Here is a 23,135-nt window from a genome sequence, read left to right on the forward strand (position 1 = left end):
TTTTGATCTGAAGTTTTGGCCTCTTTTTATATTGGGCAAAACCAAAATCTCACATTTGAGCAGCCCTGAATTTTGAGAAATTGGATCTGAACTGTATGCCTGGGCCCACTCTCTGCCTAGTTTTTCAAAGCAAAAGGATCTATGATGTGAGCACACACTATAGTGAGCTAGAGCCAAATGGTGATCAGTTAAGTTTTTAATCCTTCAGGAAATGCATTTAAATTTTGTTCAGTTTATTTTGTTATGTGTAAAAAGCTGAATCAATAAAAAGGAGAAAACACCTAAGAAACAAAATGTAAAGAGCAAAAAGGTTACAGTTTACTTAATGATCTGCGGACAGTCACTCCAGGCTTTTGCTTTCCTCTTGGCTAGGGCCAGCCAGGCTGGTTCTGTTGACACAGGGTTAGCATCAGGAGTAGAGAATCTCTTCGTAACCTCTTTTGCTAATGGAGTTGATGGAACAGAATCTGAAATCTCCACTGTTTATTGATTTGGGAGAGAAAAAAAATAAAACAGATGAAACATGCTACACTGTAGAATACGGGAGAACTATGAACTTTGCTGTGAATCTGTTCACAAAATGTATAGGTAATATGTCTTTAAAACTATAGTTCAGTCTTCCTTTTTTAACCTTCTATATATGTTGAAAACCAAATTAATTTGGCTCAGATTTATAGATGAAAAAAATTAGTCATTTAAAATTGGACTAACCCACACACTTGAATGTGGTTCTACGCCGAAAAGTAACTCAGCGAACATGGAATGCTAGGACACTATTTTTACAGTCTCAATGGTTTTCAGAGCAAATTTGCTCAGTTTATAAGTAAAAATGCTGTTTTTAATCTTGTTGTCAATCCTGGAACCTCCCACCCAAAACCTGACAATCAAGCTAAATTCTTTCCTCCTTATGTATAAGCAGTAACCAAGTTTCTACAGGCACAGTTCTGCTCTCTTATACATATGCCACCCCACTGTCTCCAAATTATGCCCTTGGTGACACCTGGGCAAATCAAGGTCAGTACATTTGCACAGAATAATGTAGCTCTGCAATTTCTACTTAGTTATCAATTCTGATGTTACTGTTTAAGTAGGAATAGAATCCACCTTCCCTTCCCATAGCTGCTTGTTTGCAAGCTTCCCACGTACCAAAACCATTTATTACTAAAATAAGCAGATATCTCTGAATATATACAAGTGGTGTATGTGTTGAATAAGAAATTGCCTTTTACAGTCACTTTTCAGAGCAGAACCGCATGAAGTATAATGCAAGGATCAGATGACAGCATTATTAAATACTATAGTGATGGATGCTATAGAAAAACCCTTAAATAGACAGGCCTTTTGCAAGTTTGTCCCTCTTTCACAGAATAATAATCTCTGATTTACCCCCCTAATTATTTTATGACTAGAAATTTTAGAATAAATTTCCTTGATCAAGGGATTAACCCAAAGCCTGTTGAATTCAATGGGCTTTGGCTAAGGCCTTAATAGCGTGGGAATATGTGTAATTCCATGGGCAAGTTAATGATAGAAAGATAAGGGAGGTGTCATTTGAGTCAAAAAAATCTACAGAATCATAATTTCAATTACGCCACCCTCTGTGGTGTGGCAGAGGGGACTTGTTGCCTGCTCCAGTTCCCGGTACTCTGGATGGTGGAAATGTTTATAATCCAGCGTCATTGAAATGGGAGACAGGGCGTTTGAATGATACCCATGAATGCAATGGTATCAGACGCGACAAACCTAGAACAATTATGTAAATACATGTTTGAGAAAATGTTTAAAAATCAACTTTTTTTTTTTAAATTATACTTTAACAGAGGCATGTCAAACATGCAGCCCTCCCAAAATTAAATTGTGGCCCTCAACTGACAGTGTTCTATTATCAGTTAATGCTGAGAATACCTGATTAATTTTTTTAATGTTACAGATTCGTAATATTGGAAGGTTTCAGAGTAGCAGCCGTGTAAAAGTAGAAGGAGTGCTTCAAGTTGATTTGTCATCATTGGCAATAATCAATACCACTGAAATGTTTATCAGCTTTGTTCATTAGGCCAAAAGACTTGTAATGAAGCACTGGTTAAGACATTAGCATCCAGCCAGAAAACACTGGAATCCATCTGACAGCAGCATGCACATACTTACATAACATATGTTACATTACATAATTAATCAAAGTAATTTATTACAAAAGACTTGATCATTTTTAGGTATCAATGGAGAGGTGAAGAGTACTAACTAGTAGCTGAATCTTTGGAGAATACTGCTGAAGAGGACCTGGTTAAAACACCACACTCGGGTGCACTTCTTATAGCAGGTAAAGTGCCACTAATAAACTGAATTTGGCAAGGCTGAAGTGGAGGTACATCGACCATCAGAAAAAAGATGAAGCTGCTGGGACAAGTGCCGGGTGTGGGCAAGAATTGCCTTATATTGAGAAGAACACGACCTTCTGCCCTAAACTGAAAGCACGAAGGCATCCATGAAGCACAGTTTCAACACGTATGAAGCAGTCACTCTTTGTGAGAATGTTGCATGGAAAGTTGTTGGTGCTTTGACCCAAAAGATACCCAGGCATACACCACTGTGTATCCCACAGAGTGCTGCACCAAGAACGTATCTAATGTGTTGTCTCAAGAAAAAAGCAATACAAACAAATACTGATTTTACTACTGCAAAGTGTGTGACTCAGGTGGAGTTCATAAATTGCCTCAGAGGCTCTAATGGATGGGAAAGTGGTAGAGATGGTCAGTGCAGAGGCTAAGTACAGAGAAATATGTGCTTTGAAAGTGAAGAGAAACATATGCTTAGCAGAAAGGCTTACAAAGCAATTGAACTGTGGGATATGGACATAGTTTTTAAGCAATCCTATCTGCAGAAATGAATCACTGCATATGTCCTTAAAAGCAACAAAAGGTGTGGTGTGAGAAGTGAAAGCACTGATGTCAAGAATAGTATGAAGACTCTAGGTGCAGCTACTACATTTTTTTTTTTTTTTTTTTTTTTTTTTTACACAGAAAAGCATTTTGTCCTGCAGTACATAGGAGTTTCAAGGATCCATAGCTGATGCCAAACCTGAAAAAATAATACCACATGACCTGTATTTCATTTTTAAGTGGTGCATTGATGGTTGCAGTGACTTCAGCACCAGCAAGCATGGAGGTAAGCAAGTGGAGCACAAAGCTGCCATTTTATCGCAAAGCCTCATAGATGAGAGTTTGAGTGAAAGGCAGGCTTCCAATATACACACGACAACTGTGTGGTATATGCATAATCTACCACTACAAGTGGCTGTTGCTTTAGCAATTCATTCCAAAACCCATTCCTCAAGCAGCTTAGGTGCAGTATTGGCTCCTCCATTGATTACAACAGGGGTCAGCAACCTTTCAGAAGTGGTGGGCCGAGTCTTCATTTATTCACTCTAATTTAAGGTTTCGCGTGCCAGTAATACATTTTAACGTTTTTAGACGGTCTCTTTCTATTAGTCTATAATATATAACTAAACTATTTACTTTACATAAAACAAAGTTTTAAAAATGTTTAAGGCGCTTCATTTAAAATTAAATTAAAATGCAGAGCTCCCCAAACTGGTGGCCAGGACCCAGGCAGTGTGAGTGCCACTGAAAATCAGCTCGTGTGCCACCTTCGGCACGTGTGCCATAGGTTGCCTACCCCTGGCTTACAACAAACTACTCCAAGTTCTCCGTGGTACCACAATTGATGTGGAAGAATTGCTTGAAGAATTTCATTGTGGCATGGCCTAACGAAGCTGCTACCTCTCACCATTCAGTGCAGTTTCTTCATAGTTCCTGGGAGGAGGCCGACACTAAAATTATTTTGAATGGCATCAGTACCCCAGAGATACTACTAAACGCTGGATTTTTGCACAAAACACAGATGTTTTAGTGCTCTCTGTGAAATGCTACCCAAGATTTCTGCAAGATTGTTTTTGTGGCTGCTGCTGGGGAACAGAATTGTTGTATATCCCTCAGAAATGTGTTCCTATCCCTTGGATCATTTAAAAACTGCACACTGCCAAGTTTCCATGCCCTTTCAGGATGACACAATAGTGGAAGGTTGGCAGAAAAGACCAAATTATCTTACTCAAAGCATTTGATTCATCCTCCAAAGACTCTCCTTGCTCGAAATGGCTGAGACAGTCACTGATGAGGTCATAGATGCACTGAAGAGGTTCATATGTTGAGTTTACCATTTGAAGGCCAACATTACAGCACATGAACAGCTCTGTAGGTGGATGTTTTCTAAGAAGCAGATGGTGAAAAACTGCCACTGACAAGGGTCAAAAGGGAAAATTCCATGCAGTAGAATGATTCTAGGACATCCAGAAACTACCCTTCCCCATAAGGCATGAATGGGTCTTGGATTGATCATGCCAGTTATGTGTGAAATACCATGTGGTCCACAAACAGTCTTTCTGCTAATTAAATGCTGTGTGTCAAAAACCAGATGCTCAACACCCTGCAAATGTTTGGCCAGAAGTCTGCCTTTTGCAGATGAGGATCAGTGTGATGTGTCTAGCAGTGAAGCCCTAGACTGAGATGACACTGATTCACAAATGGTTTGAGTCTTGCATGTCAAGGCTAACTTCATTAGGATCAGTGTCTCTTTTTATGTAAGCAATGTATAGCTGTTAAAGTATAATTAAAAAAACTGATTTTTAAACATTTTCTTGAATATAATATTTAGTTAATTGTTCTAGGTTTGTCATGTTTGGTACCCTTGTGTTTGCAGGAGAAAGGACTTTTGAAAGATACCCAACTCAACCCATTTCCAACAACATTGTATTAAAATTTCCACCAACCAGAGGAGCTTGGAGGCAGCGAGTCGTCTCTCTCCCTCCGTCCTGCTGCAAAGTATGACACCATTGGAATTATGATTCTGTAGATTTTTACAAACCAGCTGACACCTCCCTTATCTTTCTGTTGCTAACTTGCCTACAAAATGAGATTTTACTACATTATGCTCCTACACAAAAAATTAACTATATAATCTGTCTCTATTTTCATGCCTCAGGTACAGTGCAAGCAGCCCTATTCTGTCCCTGTTCAACCCTGACCTAAAGGAACCACCTCTAGATTGGCACTATTGGAATAAGTATTAGATGTGGAGGCACTCTGTGTGGACAGCTGTCCACTATGAACTGGACTGAGTCTGCCCAACTTGTGTAACAGATTTTTTTTTTAAATCTATAACTGGGGGGTGGAAAAAACCCCAAAACTTTAAAATCCTGTGGGAGATCATCTGCTTTTTAGAGAAACACTGAATAATTTAAAAACTATCTGACCCATAGTTTTGTGAGTAGGAATTCTATAAGCCTGTGCAGCAGCCTGGTAGCAGAGAATTTGGAAAGATGGTTACTTCAAAGGCTGTGCAAAGAGAAGCAGAGAGTTTGAAATATCGCTTTCCAAACAGCCCCTTTTAGCTACTTTCAGTGCAAGTCGATTTGCCAAATTCCAGTGTAGGCCTTTATATCAAATGACTGCACCGTCATAACCTGCATCAGCCAAAACATGTCTATATTTGTAATAAGATATGATGCCTGTTATATTTGTTGTTCTAATATCACTATTTGACCTCAGAGGCAAATAGTGACCAAGGTGAAATCAAGTTCAATATATGCTTGAGGCACAATGAATTTTGATCAAAATGAGAGGTGTCAGCACAGGCATTGTTACATATTTCTGAAGACATTCAGACCCTATTTGAAAATCTCTACATTATGAATTGCAAAAGTAATTTTTCCTGTGAAACTCAGATTTTAAGGGGGGGTGGGGGTGGAGTTAGAGGCCCAGAAAAAATATAACTAGCTTCCAATGATTTAATTAGGAAAAAGTCTAGCATATAGTTGGTTGGTGGTTCAGAGATAAATATTTCACTGAATTCTTCTGCTATCAGTCAAGATATAGTCCTTGGTATGTATTGGCTGACTGGTTAATAATGTTACAGTATTAATTATTATTGATCTATGAGGAATTAGACAACACTAACTGAATTACTTCATCACTTTTCAGCCAATTATAAACCATAATCCTTGGCACGTAGTAGTACAGAATATACAGACTCAGACTTACTTCTGCTGAGAATACAAAAGTCAGCTACTACGTGACTTTTAGCAATAATCCCTCAGCACATTTTTCTCCAAACAGTAAGTCGTAGGAAGGCTATGTCAAAGGAGTTCTAACCAAAGATCATTAGCAATACTTCATACTAATCCTTCTTTTATTAAAAATTATATTATAGTACCTTAAATTTTGCACATTAGCTATTATTTGTAGTAGTAATCATGCTTTTCATGTATATGTGAATAAGGAATCCTATTTCAATTTACCTTTAATTTATATCAGTGTATTATAGAATATTATGATCTACATAAATGGGTGCTGCCTGATCTCAATCAGTAAAATAAATCCTGGTCACTGCACCATTGCCCTGATCAGCACAGCACGCTTGTTTTGTATCAGCTAATTGGCAGGATTTAACAGAGAAACAGGCCAGGGTACAAGTATGTTTTGTGGAGAAATATTTGACGAGCCCTATTGATTATAGCCCTAACATACCTGGAGAAGCACATTATTAAAATACAGATGTCTAAGACACCCATCACACTATTCTGTGAATGTAGAAAGTGCTTTCCCTGTAATGTTTTGCCAGTTACTTCAACAGAAGTAGGGGTTAGGGGTTCAGGAGGGAGGTGCAGGGGGTAGAAATGAAGGGGGTGCAGGGATTGGGGTGAAGGGGGCACAGTGCAGAGGTTAGGGACACAGGAGGGGGCAGTGTTGGGGTGCAGGAGGAGGGCAGGGGTTGGGGTGAAGGTGGCACAGTAGGGTGCAGGGGGGGCAGAGGTTGAGAGTGAAGAGGATGCAAGGATTAGGGGTGTAGGAGGGGGAGCAGGCATTAGGGGCAAAGGGCACAGTGCAGGGGTTAGGGAGACTATAGGGGACATGGGGCAATGGGGGGTGCACCACACCCACAGGGGCCAGGGGCACCAAAATGCAAGTTCGCCCAGGGTGCCATTTTCCCTAAGGCTGGCCCTGTGCCTGGATCTGGCAAAGTTCATAACTAAACAAAACCGTGGAATATTATGGTCTCTTTGCTTTATGGACATACATACAGCATCAGTCTCAGCTAGGGTTGCCAACTTTATTTGCGGAAAACAAAACGCCCTGCCCCACCCCTGCTCCCTCCCTCCATCACTTGCTCACCCTCGCTCATGCACTCATTTTCACCAGGCTGGGGCAGGGGGTGGGAGGGCTCTGGCTGGGGGTGCAGGTTCTGGGGTGGCACTGGGGCTTTGGGCTGCAGGAGGGGGCTTTGGGTCTTAGCTAAAGGAGCCTGCCTTAGCCCCGCTGCGGGTGGCTGACCGGAACCATCAGGATCCCTTTTCGACGGGGCATTCCCGTTGAAAACCCTAGTCTCAGCCCTGTAAACCAAATCTTGAAACAGAAGTGCTAATCTGGAAGCGACTGTCACAATTACATTGCGAATTCCATGCTTATAGTCTCTCAGGGGACTTCCAGATTAAATCTGGTCATTTTTAAAGTAGAAAAAGGATCTTACTTAATTGCCAGCCCATCAGACTTAACCAGGGATCTGACAGACAAGCTGGGTTCCTTCTTGCTGAAATAATAAAGATGTTGCAGCTAGAACTTAGTTTATAATTCTGATGATGATATGTGAGCCAAAAAAAGAATCTAGTTCCCTCCTGAGAGCTCTGCAATGCTACCACTAAAAAAAAAAAGTGATCACTATTGAAAACCTAAATCTATCACTGTACCTGTCACAGAAGTAGGAAGAGTATTGGACTTTTTGAGCTGCTCTCTGCGTTCTAGTCTTGACACAGCCATCTCAATTTTCTTCTCGTCTTCCTGAGGTATAGGTTTCTGCAGTACACTTGTTTTGCTGATATTGCTGCCTTTATTATCTGACTGATTGCTTACAGCAGCCTAGGATGGAGAAGGAAAAGTGTTAGATCAGAAACAGTCCATTATGTATTGTCTACTACAGTGGTTCTCAAGCAGGTTTCAGGGGGCCACCAAACAGGACCAGCGTTAGACTCGCTGGGGCCCAGGTCAGAAAGGCGAAGCCACACCGCATGGGGCTGAAGCCTGGGTCTCTGAGCCCGGCCACTCGGGGCTGAAGCCAAAGCCTGAGCAACTTAGTTTCAAGGGGGTCCCTGTAGCATGGGGCCCCGGGCAATTGCCCTGCTTGCTACCCCCTAATGCCAGCCCTGGCTTTTTATATGCAGAAAACCAGTTGTTGCACAGGTGGGCTGTGGATTTTTTATAGCATGTTGGGGGGACCTTGGAAAGAAAAAGGTTGAGAACCCCCTGGTCTACTATATACAAATAAGAAATCTCATACTTGATGATATCCCAAATGATGGCCTGTAGTGACAGCAACACCAAATTAACAATGATGCTTTTACGTGCACATCTTTCATACGTAATTGATGATAAAAACATGCAAAATGTCAATGAAATTCATGAAGTGCTGGAGATCAGACTGAAATTCAGTAACAGTATACAACATTTTGTACTGAAAATTGATTTGCAATATTCTTCATTTGTGCAAAGTTAAACCCCAGACTTACCACCTGATTTTACTGACTGTCACTTTAGCTTTTTATAAAATTTCAAAAACTGAACAGGAATTCAAATACAACTAAATCAAGAAATCCGTATTAAAAAAAAAAAAAGTTTTCTGAAGATTCTTTGTTTATTATTTTACATTATCTTTAGCGAGCTTCTCAGCCTGCTTTGCCTCTCTGGCTTGTCTCCTCTCCTCTCTGGTAGCTTGCTGCTCACGAAATCCCTTTTGCTTTTGTAGTGCTAATGTAATCCACAGCGGTTGTGCAGATTCAACTTTTTCCATCAATTTGGAGCCATCTAAAGAATGCCTGCTCTGGAGAACTGGCTTTTCTATAAGAAAAAGGAAAGGATAAGATTGGTTGTGTGCAATACAAAAGGTGTTCATTTTTCCTTAGTCCTAAAAAATAAAATACAGCAATATAGACAACAAACATTGTTTAAACACATTGAACTCAGTGTCAGTTACAGCCTTTCAAGCATTTATCACATTCTGAAGCAGATTTGTTACTTATCAAGAAGAGACATTACAATAGTCCAGCCTTATACTTAGCAGGCCAAAGTCATCCTTGGTGTAACTTCACTGATCTTACTCCAGGCAGGAATTCAGCCTTGTATCCTAATTCTACCTATTTTGATTCTTAATCCCTTTAGACCAAATGTGCCCAGCTTTGCCTAAGTGTGGGCTCAAGTGACACCTTGCCATAAATGCTATTTGTATAAAATGGAGGCTAGCTGGGTAGTCCACACAGAGACTGGTTGTCCCAGTATGCAATGCTTCATCTTAATCTGAATAATATCACAATGGAGGTCACATGCTGGAAACTGTAGTGTTTTCAGGCCCAACTTGTATTTCAAAGAAAATGGTAACTGTTGATCTCATGTAAGAACACACTGGGCCACATTTTGGCATCATAATGTAGGCCCACTTTTGACAACGGGACACAGTTCTGCACGGTCTCATATTTCTAGAGACTGATTTAGAGCCCCTACCATGGTAACAGCTTTCTGAAATTTTACAGGTTTGTGGAGGTTGGTGGTGGTGGTGGTGGTGGTTGTTTTTTTAATAATTGATGGCATTTAAGCATCAGCAGTTATTTTCTTATAACACATAATCATAATTGTTTATGCTGAAGAAGAATCACTAGATATATAAAGTTGATATAAATGGCTTTCCTTCAAGAGCTTAAAAGTGAGAGCGACTAAACAAAAACATCCAAAATCCTACCCATAATGGTCAGGTTTTTCACTAGGTTTCCATTTAAAGCATCAGTTTGATTCCCCCCATAGAAAGCATCTGGGATGAGAGTATGGTAAGTGTTCACTTTTTCAAAAACTTCATTTGTTTACAACCTCATATCTTATAATGGCCCAGCCTAGAAATGTCAAAACTTGTTTTATTCTGTTGGACTTGTAGAGCACTGGTGCCTTTGGCTATTTCTGGAAAGTATGCCATTTAACTGAGGAGTTATTTGATATGTTGCTTTGGAACCTTTGAGCAAACTGTTGTGCTTCTCAGGTTGGACAGCATAGAGTTTAGGAAGTCTACCACCAGATGCTACATGCCTTTGAAATTCTGGATTGTAGCTATATCTGCAGAGCTGAGTGAAGCACAAACTCTGGGGGAGTCCTGAATTTAGCTCACTCTCTGCTCTTCATTTTAGCAGCACATCTCCAACTAGTTTTCACACATCATCTGTACATCAAAAAGCTTAGGGGAAAACAAAAATCTAAGGAAAATCCCCCAAATGGTTGTTTTGAAGATTGTAAGAACAGAGCAGCTATTTCAGGAAAAAGACTCATTCAGTGCATTATAAAAACATGTAGAACTTTCAAAAAGCAAACAATTGAAAGCCTTGGAATTTGGAGTTAAGTTTCCAGAGACAACTTGGATTCTGACTGTCCTACCCTGTGCCTCTGATCTGTCCTTACAGTGACACAGCACCTCATTCTACATTGCTACTATCCATTAAACCCCATCCTCAGCTGAACATAATAATGTACAAATTACATTCTCACTATGCTGGAGCTACAGGTCTCCCTCCACAGTGCAGCAACTGAAGAGCAATGGGACACAGGGAAGCTCTGACCATATCCCCTTTGCTGGCAACAAGTAAGAAAGATGGCTGAGGAGCCACTATACTGTCTCTCTGCCACTGCAGGGTCCCTCTATGATGGGATGTGTTTTATGGCAATCTGCCAGTGGTAGGGAACAAAGCCACTGCATTACAACAGGATCTAGACCATAGCAGTTTATAAAGATATATATAAGCTGTCTGAAAAACGATACATGAAGGGTAGTGTAACATACCAATGGTTCCCAACCACTTCTCTGCTGCGGCACACCTTCAGAATTTTAATTATTTTGAGGCACACCATCATATTGTCTCCAAATGAACTGGCCGCCTTATCACCTCGGTTTAAGCTGTTTACCACCCTTGCCATTCACAGTCTGTAGGGGCTGTGTGCCGGGAAGGGTGTAGCTCAGGTGCAGGAAGGGGATAGCTAGTGGCTGTGTGCAGAGAGGGGTGTCACTCAGGGTGTAGGGGGGTAGCTTGTGGCTGTGTGCAGAGAGGGGTGTCACTCAGGGTGTAGGGGGGTAGCTTGTGGCTGTGTGCAGAGAGGGGTGTCACTCAGGGTGCAGGCAGGGGCTGTGTCCGAGGGGGTGCTGCTGCTACAGGTCCTAGCCATGTGATCAGTCCTTAGTTGGCACAGTGGAGGCTGCTCCATTCCTTGTGGCCATGTGCACACTGAACTAGGCAGGGCCATGCCGTCCTACAGTCCCCATGGCCATGGGCACCCAGTGGTTTGCAGCACAGAGGACTATATATCTGAGCTTGTGGTTGTTACCCAGCCCAGGTGGAGAAACTGATCTGGATACACAGAGCAGCTGGTGCAGCCGCTCCTCTCCCCACCCCCAAATGTTCCTCTGTGCCCCCGTAGGGGGCTCTGGTCAGCCCACGCCCTCTAGAGGAGCCTGGGGCTTGGAGTGGGAGCAAGGCCAAATGGAAGTAAGAAATCTGCCCCCCACATGCATGCGTTGCCTCTGCAACTTATCCATTTTGGGGGTCAACACCCCCATCTCTGCCCATGCAGGAGGGCAGGTGACCCCCATCCTCCCTAAGTGGTGCCCCAGCCCCCATCAGTTCTGCCCTCACCCTCCACCAGTCCAGCCCCCACCTCACCCCAATTCTGCCCCACCCCCTACCCCCAAGTTCAGCCCCCTTCCTCTCCTGAGATTCTTCCCCCTCCCAATCCTGGGGGGGGGGCTGCAGGAGGGATGGGGAGAGAGAGGAGCTGATCAGTTGCTCACAAGAGGGGAGTGGGGAGGAGAGGGAGATTGAGCTCCAATTGGTTGCTCTGCCCCTGGAGGAGGTGGGGCAATGAGGCAGGCAGCTTTCCCCACTTTCTTTCCCCCTGTCCCATCCCCACTCCACATACAGTTTTTGAAAAAATTCTGCAGCACAACCGTTCGGGCCTGACAGCACACCAGTTCGGAAACACTAATTTAGTCTGACCTGCACACTGCAGAGCACAGAACCTCACCTACCCACTCCTGTAATAACCCCTAACCCCTAATGGCAGTTCTCAAATCATTGCTTAAAGTAGGGCTGCCAAACAATTAAAAAATTAATTTTGATTAATGGCGAGATTAAAAAAAATAGTCATGATTTATTGCAGTTTTAATTGCACTGTTAAACAATAATAGAATACTATTTAAATATTTTTAGATGTTTTCCATATTTTCAAATATATTGACTTCAATTACAACACAGAATACAAAGTGTACAGTGCTCACTTTGTTATTTTTGATTACAAATATTTGCACTGTAAAAATAATAAACAAAAGAAATATTTTTCAATTCACCTCATACAAGTACTGTAGTGCAATCTCTTTATCGTGAAAGTGTAACTTACACATGTAGATTTTTTTTTACGTAACTGCAATAAAAAATTAAAGAATGTAAAACTTTAGCACTTACAAGTCTACTCAGTCCTACTTCTTGTTCAGCCAATCGCTAAGACAAATAAATTTGTTTACTCTTACAGGAGATAATGCTGCCCACTTCTTATTTACAATGTAACCTGAAAGTGAGATCAGGCATTCACATGGCACTGTTGTAGCTAGCACTGCAAGGATTTATGTGCCAGATACACTAAACATTTGTATGCCGTTTCATGCTTTGACCACCATTCCAGAGGACATGCTTCCATGCTGATGACTGGTTCTGTTTGATAACGATCCACAGCAGTGCGGACCAATGCACATTCATTTTCATCATCTGAGTCAGATTCCACCAACAGAAGGTTGATTTTCTTTTTTGATGGTTCAGGTTCTGTAGTTTCCGCATCAGAGTATTGCTCTTTTCAGACTTCTGACAGCTTGTTCCACACCTTGTCCCTCTCAGATTTTGAAAGGCATTTCAGATTCTTAAACCTTGGGTCAAGTGCTGTAGCTATCTTTAGAAATCTCATATTGGTACCTTCTTTGCATTTTGTCAAATCTGCAGCGAAAGTGTTCTTAAATAGAATAACATATGCTGGGTCATCATCTGAGACTGCCATAATACAAAATATATGGCAGAATCCGGGTAAAACCATGGAGCAGGAGACATACAATTCTCCCCCACAGTGTTCAGTCACAAATTTAATTAACACATTTTTTTTTTAAACAAGGATCATCAGCATGGAAGCATGTCCTCTGGAATAGTGGTAGGGGCATACGAACATTTAGCATATCTGGCACATAAATACTTTGTAACGTGGGCTACAACAGTGCCATGCGAGCACCTGTTCTCACTTTCAGGTGATACTGTTAATAAGAAGCGGACAGCAATATCTCCCGTAGATGTAAACAAACTTGTCTGTCTTAGCTATTGGCTGAACAAGAAGTAGGACTGAGTGGACTTGTAGGTTCTCAAGTTTTACATTGTTTTGTTTTTGAGTGCAGTCATGTAAAAAAAATTAATTCTATATTTGTAAGTTGCATTTCCATGCTAAAGAGATTGCACTACCGTACTTGTATGAGGTGAACTGAAAATACTATTTGTTTTGTTTACAAATATTTGCACTGTAAAAAGATAATCAAAATAATACTATAAAGTGAGCATTGTACACTTTGTATCATGTGTTGTAATAGAAATTAATATATTTGAAAATTTAAATTGGTATTATATTATTGTTTAATAGTGCAATTAAATGGTGATTAATCGCAAATATTTTTTTAATCTAGTTAATCAGTTTTGCATTAATTACTTGGGTTAACTGCAATTAATTGATAGCCCTACTTTAAAGACTTCAAGTTACAGAGAATCCACCATTTGCACTTGTTTAAACTTGCAAGTGACCCATGCCCCATGCTGCAGAGGAAGGCAAAAAAAACCCAGGGTCTCTGCCAATCTGACACAGGGGGAAATTCCTTCCCGATCCCAAATATGATGATCAGTTAGACCCTGAACATGTGGGCAAGGCTCACCAGCCAGACACCTGGGAAATAATTCTCTGTAGTAACTCAGAGCCCTCCCCATCTAGTATCCCATCACTGGCCATTGGAGATATTTGCTGCTAGCAATCACAGATCAGCTACATGCCGTTGTAGGCAGTCTCACCATACCATACCATCCCCTCCATAAACTTATCGAGCTCAGTCTTGAAGCCAGAAGGTTTTTTGCCCCCCATTGTTCCCCTTGGACGTCTGTTCCCAGAACTTCACGCATCTGATGGTTAGAAACCTTCTCCTAATTTCAAGTCTAAACTTGTTGGCCAGTTTATATCCATTTGTTCTTGTGTCTACATTGGCGCTTAACTTAAATAACTCCTCTCCCTCCCTGGTATTTATCCCTTTGATGCATTTATAGAGAGCAATCATATCTCCCCTCAGCCTTCTTTTGGTTAGTCTAAACAAGTTTCCTCTCATAAGATAGGCTTTCTATTCCTCGCATCATCCTAGTAGCCCTTCTCTGCACCTGTTTAAGTTTGAATTCATCTTTCTTAAACGGGAGACCAGAATTGCACACTATTCCAGATGAGGTCTCACCAGTGCCTTGTATAATGATACTAACACTTCCCTGTCTCTACTGGAAATACCTCTCCTTGGACTGCATTAACCTTTTTTTCACATCACACTGGCAGCTTAGTCATCTTGTGATGAACCAATACACCCTCCACTGTCACTTCCAACTGATATGTCCCCAGCTTATAGCAACATTTTTTGTTAGTCCCTAAATGTGTGACTTTTCATTCTGCAATATTAAATTTCATCCTGTTTCTATTATTCCAGTTTACAACATCATTGAGATCTTCTGTTATGATATTCAAGTCCTCCATATTGGCAATATTTCCCAACTTTGTGTCAAATTTTATTAGCACACACTCACTTTTTATGCCAATGTCAGTAAAAACGTTAAATAAGATTGGTCCCAAGAGCAATCCCTGAGGAACTCCATAGTAACCTCCCTCCAGCCTGACAGTTCACCTTTCAGTATGACCTGTTGTAGTCTTCCCTTGAGCCAGTTCCTTATCCACCTTTCAATTCTCATACTAATCCCCATCCTCTCCAATTTCACTAATAATTTCTCATGTGTATCAAATGTCTTACTGAAATCCAGGTAGATGAGCTCTACTGCATTGCCTTTGTCTAAAAAAAAAATCAAAAAAAAAAATCAGTTATCTTCTCAAAGAAGGAGATCAGGTTGTCTGGCACGATCAACCTTTTGTAAAACCATGTTGTATTTTATCCCAATTACTGTTAACCTCTATGCCCTTAACTACTTTCTCTTTCAAAATTTATTCCAAGACCTTGCATACAACTGAGGTCAAACTAACAAGTCTGTAGTTTCCCAGATCACTTTTTCTCCCTTTCTTAAAAAAATAGGAACGATATTAGCAATTGTCCAGTCATAGAGTACAATGTCTGAGTTTACAGATTCATTAAAAATCCTTGCTATTGGGCTTGCAATTTCATGTGCCAGTTCCTTTAATATTTTTGGATGGAGATTATCTGGACCCCCCAATTTAGTCATGTTAAACTGTTTGAGTTTGACTTCCACCTTGGATGTGGTAATTTCTACCTCAATGTTCTCATTCCCATTAACCACCCTGCAACTACCCCTAAGTTCTTCATTTACCTTAGTTTTTAACGAGGCTAAGTATTTGTTTAGATGTTGGGACATGCCTAGTTTATCTTTAATCTCCACCCCATCCTCAGTGTTTAGCAATTCCACTTCTTTCCTTGTTTTCTTCTTATTTATATGGCTATAGAACCTTTTACTAATGATTTTAATTCCCTTTGCAAGGTCCAACTCTGCTTGGCTTTTGGCTGTTCTCACTTTAATCCTACACTTTCGAACCTCCAAGAGGTAGCTTTCTTTGCTGATTCATCCCATCTTCCATTCCTTGTAGGCTTTCTGCTTTCTCTTAATCACTTGTTTGAGATGCTTGTTCATCCAGCTTGGTCTGCAACCCTTCCCTATGAATTTTTCCCCCTTGCTTGGGATGCAGACTTCAGATACTTTAAGTCAAAGTTGCAGAAACTAATTCCAAACTTCCTTCACATTGAGATCCTTGAGTTCTTCAGTCCAGTCCACTCCCTAATTCCCTTAAATTTTTTAAAGTTAGCCCTTTTGAAATCAAGGGCCCTAATTGCAGATCTATTTTTGTTTATCCTTCCATTTAGTTTAAACTGAATTAGCTCATGATCACTCAAACCAAGGTTGTCCTCTACAACCAGTTCTTCTATGAGGTCCTCACTGCTCACCAATACCAAATCTAAAATGACATCCCCTCTTGTTGGTTCAGCAACTATTTAGTGAAGAAATCTGTTGGCTAGCACATCCAGGAAAATCTGGACCCTACTATTATAATATCTGGGAAGTTAAAGTCTCCCATAATCACACAATTCCCAGTAGCATTTATTTAATTAAAAACATTAAGGAGATCTCTATCCATATCTTCTGACTGAAGAAGAGACTTCAATTGCTTCTTTAAAACACACTTCCTTGAGAGACCACAATTAGATGCCTAAATTGCCACTACCAGACACACCAGTGTATCATTTATTATTTATGTCTGATCTGTTTTGTCTGTGTCTAAACCAGACTGTAAACTTGTTGAAACTGGAATTAGTCTCCTGATTTATTTGTACACCGCTGGCACTAAGTTGTTACCAAACCAAATAAGGATTAATAACAGTCTACATTTAAGGCAAAAATTCTGCACACAAACCTCCAGCCTCTCATTCTGGAAACATGACCCATAGTTACATGTGACACTTTCATGTTGCATACCTTTTTTCAGTGGCTCAGGCTTTTTGTCAGCTTTCTCTCTCCATGGCATGGTGATAGATGGGAAAAATGACTTCTTTTCTCTGGTTTCTTCCTCTTCATTTTTGTTCTCATTCTGTGCTGGCGAGTGAACCACGTTCACTTTACTGTCTTCTTTTTTCCAGGTGGTGTCTGACTCAGGTTTAGCCGCCCTTTGACCTAACGTGTCAGCTAAGTTTGATCTGTTCATTTTAGAGAGAGGAGAGGATGGAGGGGTCTGGTTTGTGGGCTTTGGAGCTAATGCAGGTTTCTGTTGGAGTGATGATTTACACACAGGTTTCTCATGACTAGGTAAAGGAATCTGGCTGTTGGTCGATGGGAATAACAGTGTAACTGTTGTGTCTGAGTTCTCCGAAACATTATTTGAAGAGTCTTTTAAAACATTAACAGTGGCATCCCTTCTCTCTAGGCTAGGGGATATACTGTCTTTTAGAGTGGTATTAATGGTTTCTTTTCCACTTTCTGTTGTAACTAGTGGGGCAGGTACACCATCAAAACTATCTCCTGCACTGTATCTTTTCTTTTTCTTTTGCTCCTCCTGTTGATCGTAGTGGAAACGCAAGGAGTAATTTGTCCTTCTTAACTTTATCCCAAATGGAGAAACATTTTCTTCTTCACGTGGTGCTGTTTTATCCAGTTTTCTTGTACCAGTGTTCTGCTGACTTTCCAAAGTAGCTGGAGATTCTGATTGGGGCAGTTCTTTTCCTGGAGAATGAGAGGGGCTTGGAACAAGGAAAGATGGAAGATCTTTGGCAAACTTATAGCCTTCTGTGTTGTTTGCCATTTCAAGGTGTGTTTCCCTCTTTGTAGCCATTTCAGTCGCATTATCTTTACAAGCTGGAGTCTCATTGTGAGCAGCCACATCATCATTTGCATCATTGGATGAATCTGTCTTTTTTCTTGTGTTCTCTGGTTCAGTACCTTCTGCACCACTTGCACTCTCAGCATCTGCATTGGCTTTTGAGGTTTCTGAAAATTTCTGCCATGCTGGTGTTATGGAAAATTTTGCATTTGCAGAAAGGGTTTTCCTTAAATTGCCATGGGAAGTACCATGTCCTTTGGGTGTCCAGTCATCACTGTATCTACAGACACTTACTCGGTCTTTTTCATTTAGCTTGCTGTTTTCTGCACTCTTTAGCATTCTAGATCTAATAGAAGCCCATTCAGCTAATATGTCCTGGTTGTTCAAGGTCTCCTGTGTATACTTCATTTTACTGCGGCTAGATTTGGGATCAAGAGTAGTTTTCTGGGTGTTTTCTGGTGGGGGAATATCCAGGTTTTTTCTTTCTTCTGTCAAACCAAGTAAAGATTTACAAGCTGTATCTTTGATCTGATTCAGGTTTACGGCAGTGCCACAAAGCTGTGCTCCAGTAACCAAAATAGCTGTGTGTGGGACGCTCAAAGAGTAGGGGAGTGCAGTAGAACCTTTGCTAAATTTGTGGGTCTTGGATTCTTTGAGGGCAGAATGGTGTGCTGCCTCTTTGACAGGAGTAACAGGGCTCAAATTCACTTTCTGAAATATGATCTGTTTCTCTCCCGATGACACTTGAAATGTGAATGGTCTGTGCATAGCCTGCCTTTCATCTACTTCCTGCCATCTTAGTTCTTCACCTATCTTCTGCTCCTGAGCTTCGACTTCTCTCTTCTGCTTTGGTGTTAGCTTTTCTTGCACCGTTTCTTCCCCTTTCTGTGATTGTTTTGTTTTTTGTTGGTCTGATTCTTCTTGAAGCTGCTTCTCCATGGATTCCCTACCAGCATCCACAGAACTCACTTCTTCTTTGACCTGTTGCTGTCTTATGGCTTGCTCTTGTTCTTTTTGCTTTTCCAGATGCTGTTGTCCATCCACATGTATTTCTGTCTGTTCTTTCAGTTCTTGTTCATTTAATTCCTCTTGCCTTATTTTAAATTTCCCCTGTTGTTCTCTCTCTTCACTCTCCAGGTGCGTTTGTTCTGCTGGTTCATGTCTTCTTTGTTCTTCTTGTGTCTTTTGCTTCTCCAGTTTTAGTAGAGTTTGTTCTTCTCGTCTCTTCTTTTTTTCCTTCTGATGCTGGCTTTGTTCTTCCAGTCTCTTAGCTTCTTCCTCCTGCTGCAGCTTCTGTTCAGCCTGAAGATGCCTTTTCTCAAATTCTTGTCTCTGTTCTTCCAATTCTTGTCTTTTTTGTTCCTCCTGATGCTGTTTTTCAATCTCATGACACCTTTGTTCTTCCAATTCTTGTCTTTTTTGTTCCTCCTGATGCTGTTTTTCAATCTCATGACACCTTTGTTCTTCCAATTCTTGTCTTTTTTGTTCCTCCTGATGCTGTTTTTCAATCTCATGACACCTTTGTTCTTCCAGTCCTTTTATTTTCTGCTCCTCCAGTTCCTGTCGTCTCCGTTCTTCCAGTCCTTTTATTTTCTGCTCCTCCAGTTCCTGTCGTCTCCGTTCTTCCAGTCCTTTTATTTTCTGCTCCTCCAGTTCCTGTCGTCTCCGTTCTTCCAGTCTTTTCTGCTCCTCCAGTTCCTGTCGTCTCCGTTCTTCCAGTCTTTTCTGCTCCTCCAGTTCCTGTCGTCTCCGTTCTTCCAGTCTTTTCTGCTCCTCCAGTTCCTGTCGTCTCCGTTCTTCCAGTCTTTTCTGCTCCTCCAGTTCCTGTCGTCTCCGTTCTTCCAGTCTTTTCTGCTCCTCCAGTTCCTGTCGTCTCCGTTCTTCCAGTCTTTTCTGCTCCTCCAGTTCCTGTCGTCTCCGTTCTTCTTCTTGTTTTTTCTTCTCCTCCTGGTGCCTCTGCTCTTTTCTTTTCAAATGTTTCTCCTCCTCAAGGAGATGCTGCCTTTTCTCTTCCTCACAACGCTTTCTCTCCTGTTCACTTTGCATCTCTTCAACTTCCTGGCATCTTTGTTCTTCCAGATGTTTTTTTTCCTCTGCTTCTGCCATTTGTCTTTTCTCTTTTGCCTCAAGCATTCTCCAGTGATCTTCTTGCTTTCTTTTCTCATCTGCTAACTCAAGCTGCTTTTGCCCCGCTCTGTTCTGGGTTGGCTTAGCTGTGCCAATTAGTCCATTGTCATCTGGGTATCTCTCTCTGTACTGGTGGGTTTCTGGGTTTTCTTGCTCAAACTCGGTCACTGTTACGCTTTGTGACTCCTAATGTTAGGAAACAAAATCAGATTTACTTAATATTGGTTATTGTTCCCTTTCTTCACTGTACAGAATAGTAAACTGATCAGTTGCAAACTAACTAGTCTCTATTTTTTAGCAATTGGCTTGAGATATAGATCATTTTACTTTTGTCCTTTGTTAGAAAGTCATATTTTTACTATATTGGAGTACAGAGTCTAAACACATTAACTCGTGAGTTACAGTATCACAACCCATGACATATTGGAGTAACTGAACAACATGTTGGTTTATCTGTTTCACCATTTTACAGGAGTGATATTCTGTAAAAGAAAGGACACATCCTGGCACCAACAACACGGTAATACTAAATAATAAATCACAGTTTACACTAATGCATGTAAATCAATGGTGCCCAAATTCTGACTAACCAAGCAGCACCTTCAGGGAAGTCTAAGGGCCACAGCTGATTTGTGTAAAATGGAGTAGGCAGCAGCCACCCTCACCATAAAACTGGGTCTGAAGCGCAGAGCATACTGATACACACCACCAAAGCCAAAAGCTAAGGAGGCCACTGGGCTCATTGAGGAGTATTGTATGCTGGGATCTGTAGTCACCACAGGCCACATGAGGGTGGCCACAATCACACAGGGCTTCACCCGGCCCACAGGCCTCACTTTGGCCACCCATGATGTGAACATATTTTAGAATGTAACATTCACGTTTCCAGCACTGTCCCACATTTAACCACTTTGTAAGCTCCAGAGTTTGTTCTGTTAAGGCTCAGAAACATTAAGCACCTGTTCAAAAGCATTGTCTGTGTCAGTTCTCTCTGCAAGGCTGGCTGTTTCCACACAAAGCACGCAGCCCCATAGAGAGCAGCTGTGTAGTGATGGCAAGGACAGGAGGAACAATGGTAAAGGAAATGCTGCTTGGCTGCTACTCTCTGCCTGCCTCGGCTGATCCTCAATTAGTCGGGGCTCCCCAAGCTGATGGTTCCAATGCAGAAATCTGGGAGCTACCTAAAAATCATGGAAAATCTGGAGATCCCCAGCTTTTCTATGCTAGTGGATAGGTGTGATAACTGCTGCTTAATGAAGATAGCCATTGTGATTAAATGGGATACCATGAGGTGGATTAGTGGTGCAAGAGGTATTTTGTTTGTTTCAGGGTATGTCTACCCTGCAGCTGGGAGTGTACTTTCCAGCTTGGGTGGACAGACGTGCTAGCTCTGCTCAAGCTAGTGTACTAAAAATAGCACTGTAGCCGGGAGGTAGCTTAGGCGGCGTCTCGGACTAGCCACCCAAGTATGTACTCAGAGGTTCCAGGCAGGTTTGTACCAGGCATTAGCCAGAGCTACTCCTGGCTACTCTGCTATTTTTTGTGTGCTAGATCAAGCAGAGTTAGCGTGTGTCTGTCTACCCAAGCTGAGAAGCAGGTTCCCAGCTGCAGTGAAGATGTACCCTCAGTCTCCTGTTGATGCCACATGTTTGCTTCTCTATCAACAGCTTTTACTAAGCTGCAATACCTGCTAAAACTGTATGAAGTCCTTCACCACTGCCTCTTTCTGATTGTTTCTTGCACGTCAGCTCCACACTGCCATGCCAGGAGTCTCACTGGTTCTAGGCAAGCAGCTGACTCACTCTCTGCCCAGTACAGGAGTGCTTCCTCCCAGCTCCATGGACCTTCCCTAGAACATAACAGGCTCACCACCACTCTGCAGCTCCTCAGACAACACCATTATCATTAAAATGCCTTCTGTTAGTTGAGGGGGAACAGATGCTGGGCCAACATGTTTTTCACCAGAGCGGAGGGAGGATGAGGGAACAGACAGAGCAAAGCAAAGGGGTGGCTGTGCTCTTTTCTCTGTCCTCCTGTGAATAAATGTCTCAGCCTGGCAGCTCCTTCCCCACCTATCTACCCCCCCCCCCCATCTGGAAATTCCTGTTAACTCCAGGGAAGCTGCCCACTGGCCTCTTTCGGTTTCCTGGAGAGGAGGGAGGACAGTGGGGGAGAGACGTAAGGGCTCCTTCCATCATTCCTTTCCTATCGTTGTTTAGATTGTGAAGTATTTCTTTTGAAAGCCCAATGTCCAGATTATGGCAGGGGCACACCAGGAGGGGAAGGGTACACAAGGCCCTCTCCCAGCTAGCATAGGGAGTGAGGAAGGGAAAAGAGAAAGGACCCTGGCTCAGCCTCCTTCCACACAGGTCAATGGAGCTGGCTGATTGTGGGGTAGAGAGCATGTTGCACCCCCACAGTGCCTCCTGGAACTCTCCTGGATGGGTGCAGCACATCATCAGCCCCAGATAGCTACATGGAGGTAAACACTACCTGTCCCTTGTCTCCACTAGGACTTTATGTTCAGACAGCTATCTTGAGTTCTCTCAATATAAAAATCACATGCCTTGTTTTGCCGTGAAGACAAAGCCTATGTTGTGAAAGCACTCCCAAAGATCTCCCTGGTGTTACCCAGCCATGTCCGTACCTGCATCGTACCTACCATTAATCTCATTATTTTCAATTGTGACTGTTTTGTGAGTACTGACTACAGTTTCTAAAGCAGACCATCTCATCTCACCATTTGACCACCCAAATCAGTTCAATACCTTTGTTAAACTTCTGTGTTTTCTTGACAGCCTCTGTTTTTTTGGCTTTATGGAGAGCTTGTGCTTAGCCGCACTGTTGTCCAGACGAGCGACTGCCTGGGGGACCGCATCAAGATTGATTGATTCAATTGTGCCACCAGAGGAAATGTGTCTTTTTGACCGAGACGATTTGACTGGAGTGACCTGTTTTGTACCATATATACAAAGTAACCCTCATTAAAACCATACAAAGAGATTTAAAACAAAAAACATTTCTGTACGTATGCAAACAAAAAAATAGTTAGTAGAAAACATGCAAAACGAGGAAAGTTTGCCAAAGGTAAAAAAAAGACATGAATTCTTCTGTAAGTAATTCCCACCATGCTCTTTTGAGTGAGGCTACATCAAAAATGGTGAAAGATAGGAAAGATAAACCAATCTAAGCATTACAACAGAGCCTACAATAGGGAGTGCTGCAGAGCCACCCCACCCCAGTGGGAAATGCTAGAAACCTTATGCCCCAGGCAGGTAC

General features: G+C 41.8%; 1 protein-coding gene across 1 annotated transcript in view; it reads right to left on the reverse strand.

Annotated features, from left to right (window-relative positions):
- Window positions 1-318: 318 nt before the first annotated feature.
- The window catches only part of CRACD (capping protein inhibiting regulator of actin dynamics), a 110,997-nt gene continuing 88,180 nt past the window's right edge, over window positions 319-23,135 (reverse strand). The window contains exons 7-12 of the mRNA XM_065405471.1: window positions 22,625-22,807; window positions 19,249-20,042; window positions 16,892-19,059; window positions 8,749-8,939; window positions 7,796-7,964; window positions 319-479 (exon numbers count right to left, since the gene is read on the reverse strand). Of these exons, the coding sequence (XP_065261543.1) occupies window positions 319-479; window positions 7,796-7,964; window positions 8,749-8,939; window positions 16,892-19,059; window positions 19,249-20,042; window positions 22,625-22,807 (3,666 nt within the window). The remainder of the gene's footprint in view (window positions 480-7,795; window positions 7,965-8,748; window positions 8,940-16,891; window positions 19,060-19,248; window positions 20,043-22,624; window positions 22,808-23,135) is intronic.

Source organism: Emys orbicularis, chromosome 5, assembly GCF_028017835.1.
Source record: "Emys orbicularis isolate rEmyOrb1 chromosome 5, rEmyOrb1.hap1, whole genome shotgun sequence".
NCBI lineage: Eukaryota > Metazoa > Chordata > Testudines > Emydidae > Emys > Emys orbicularis.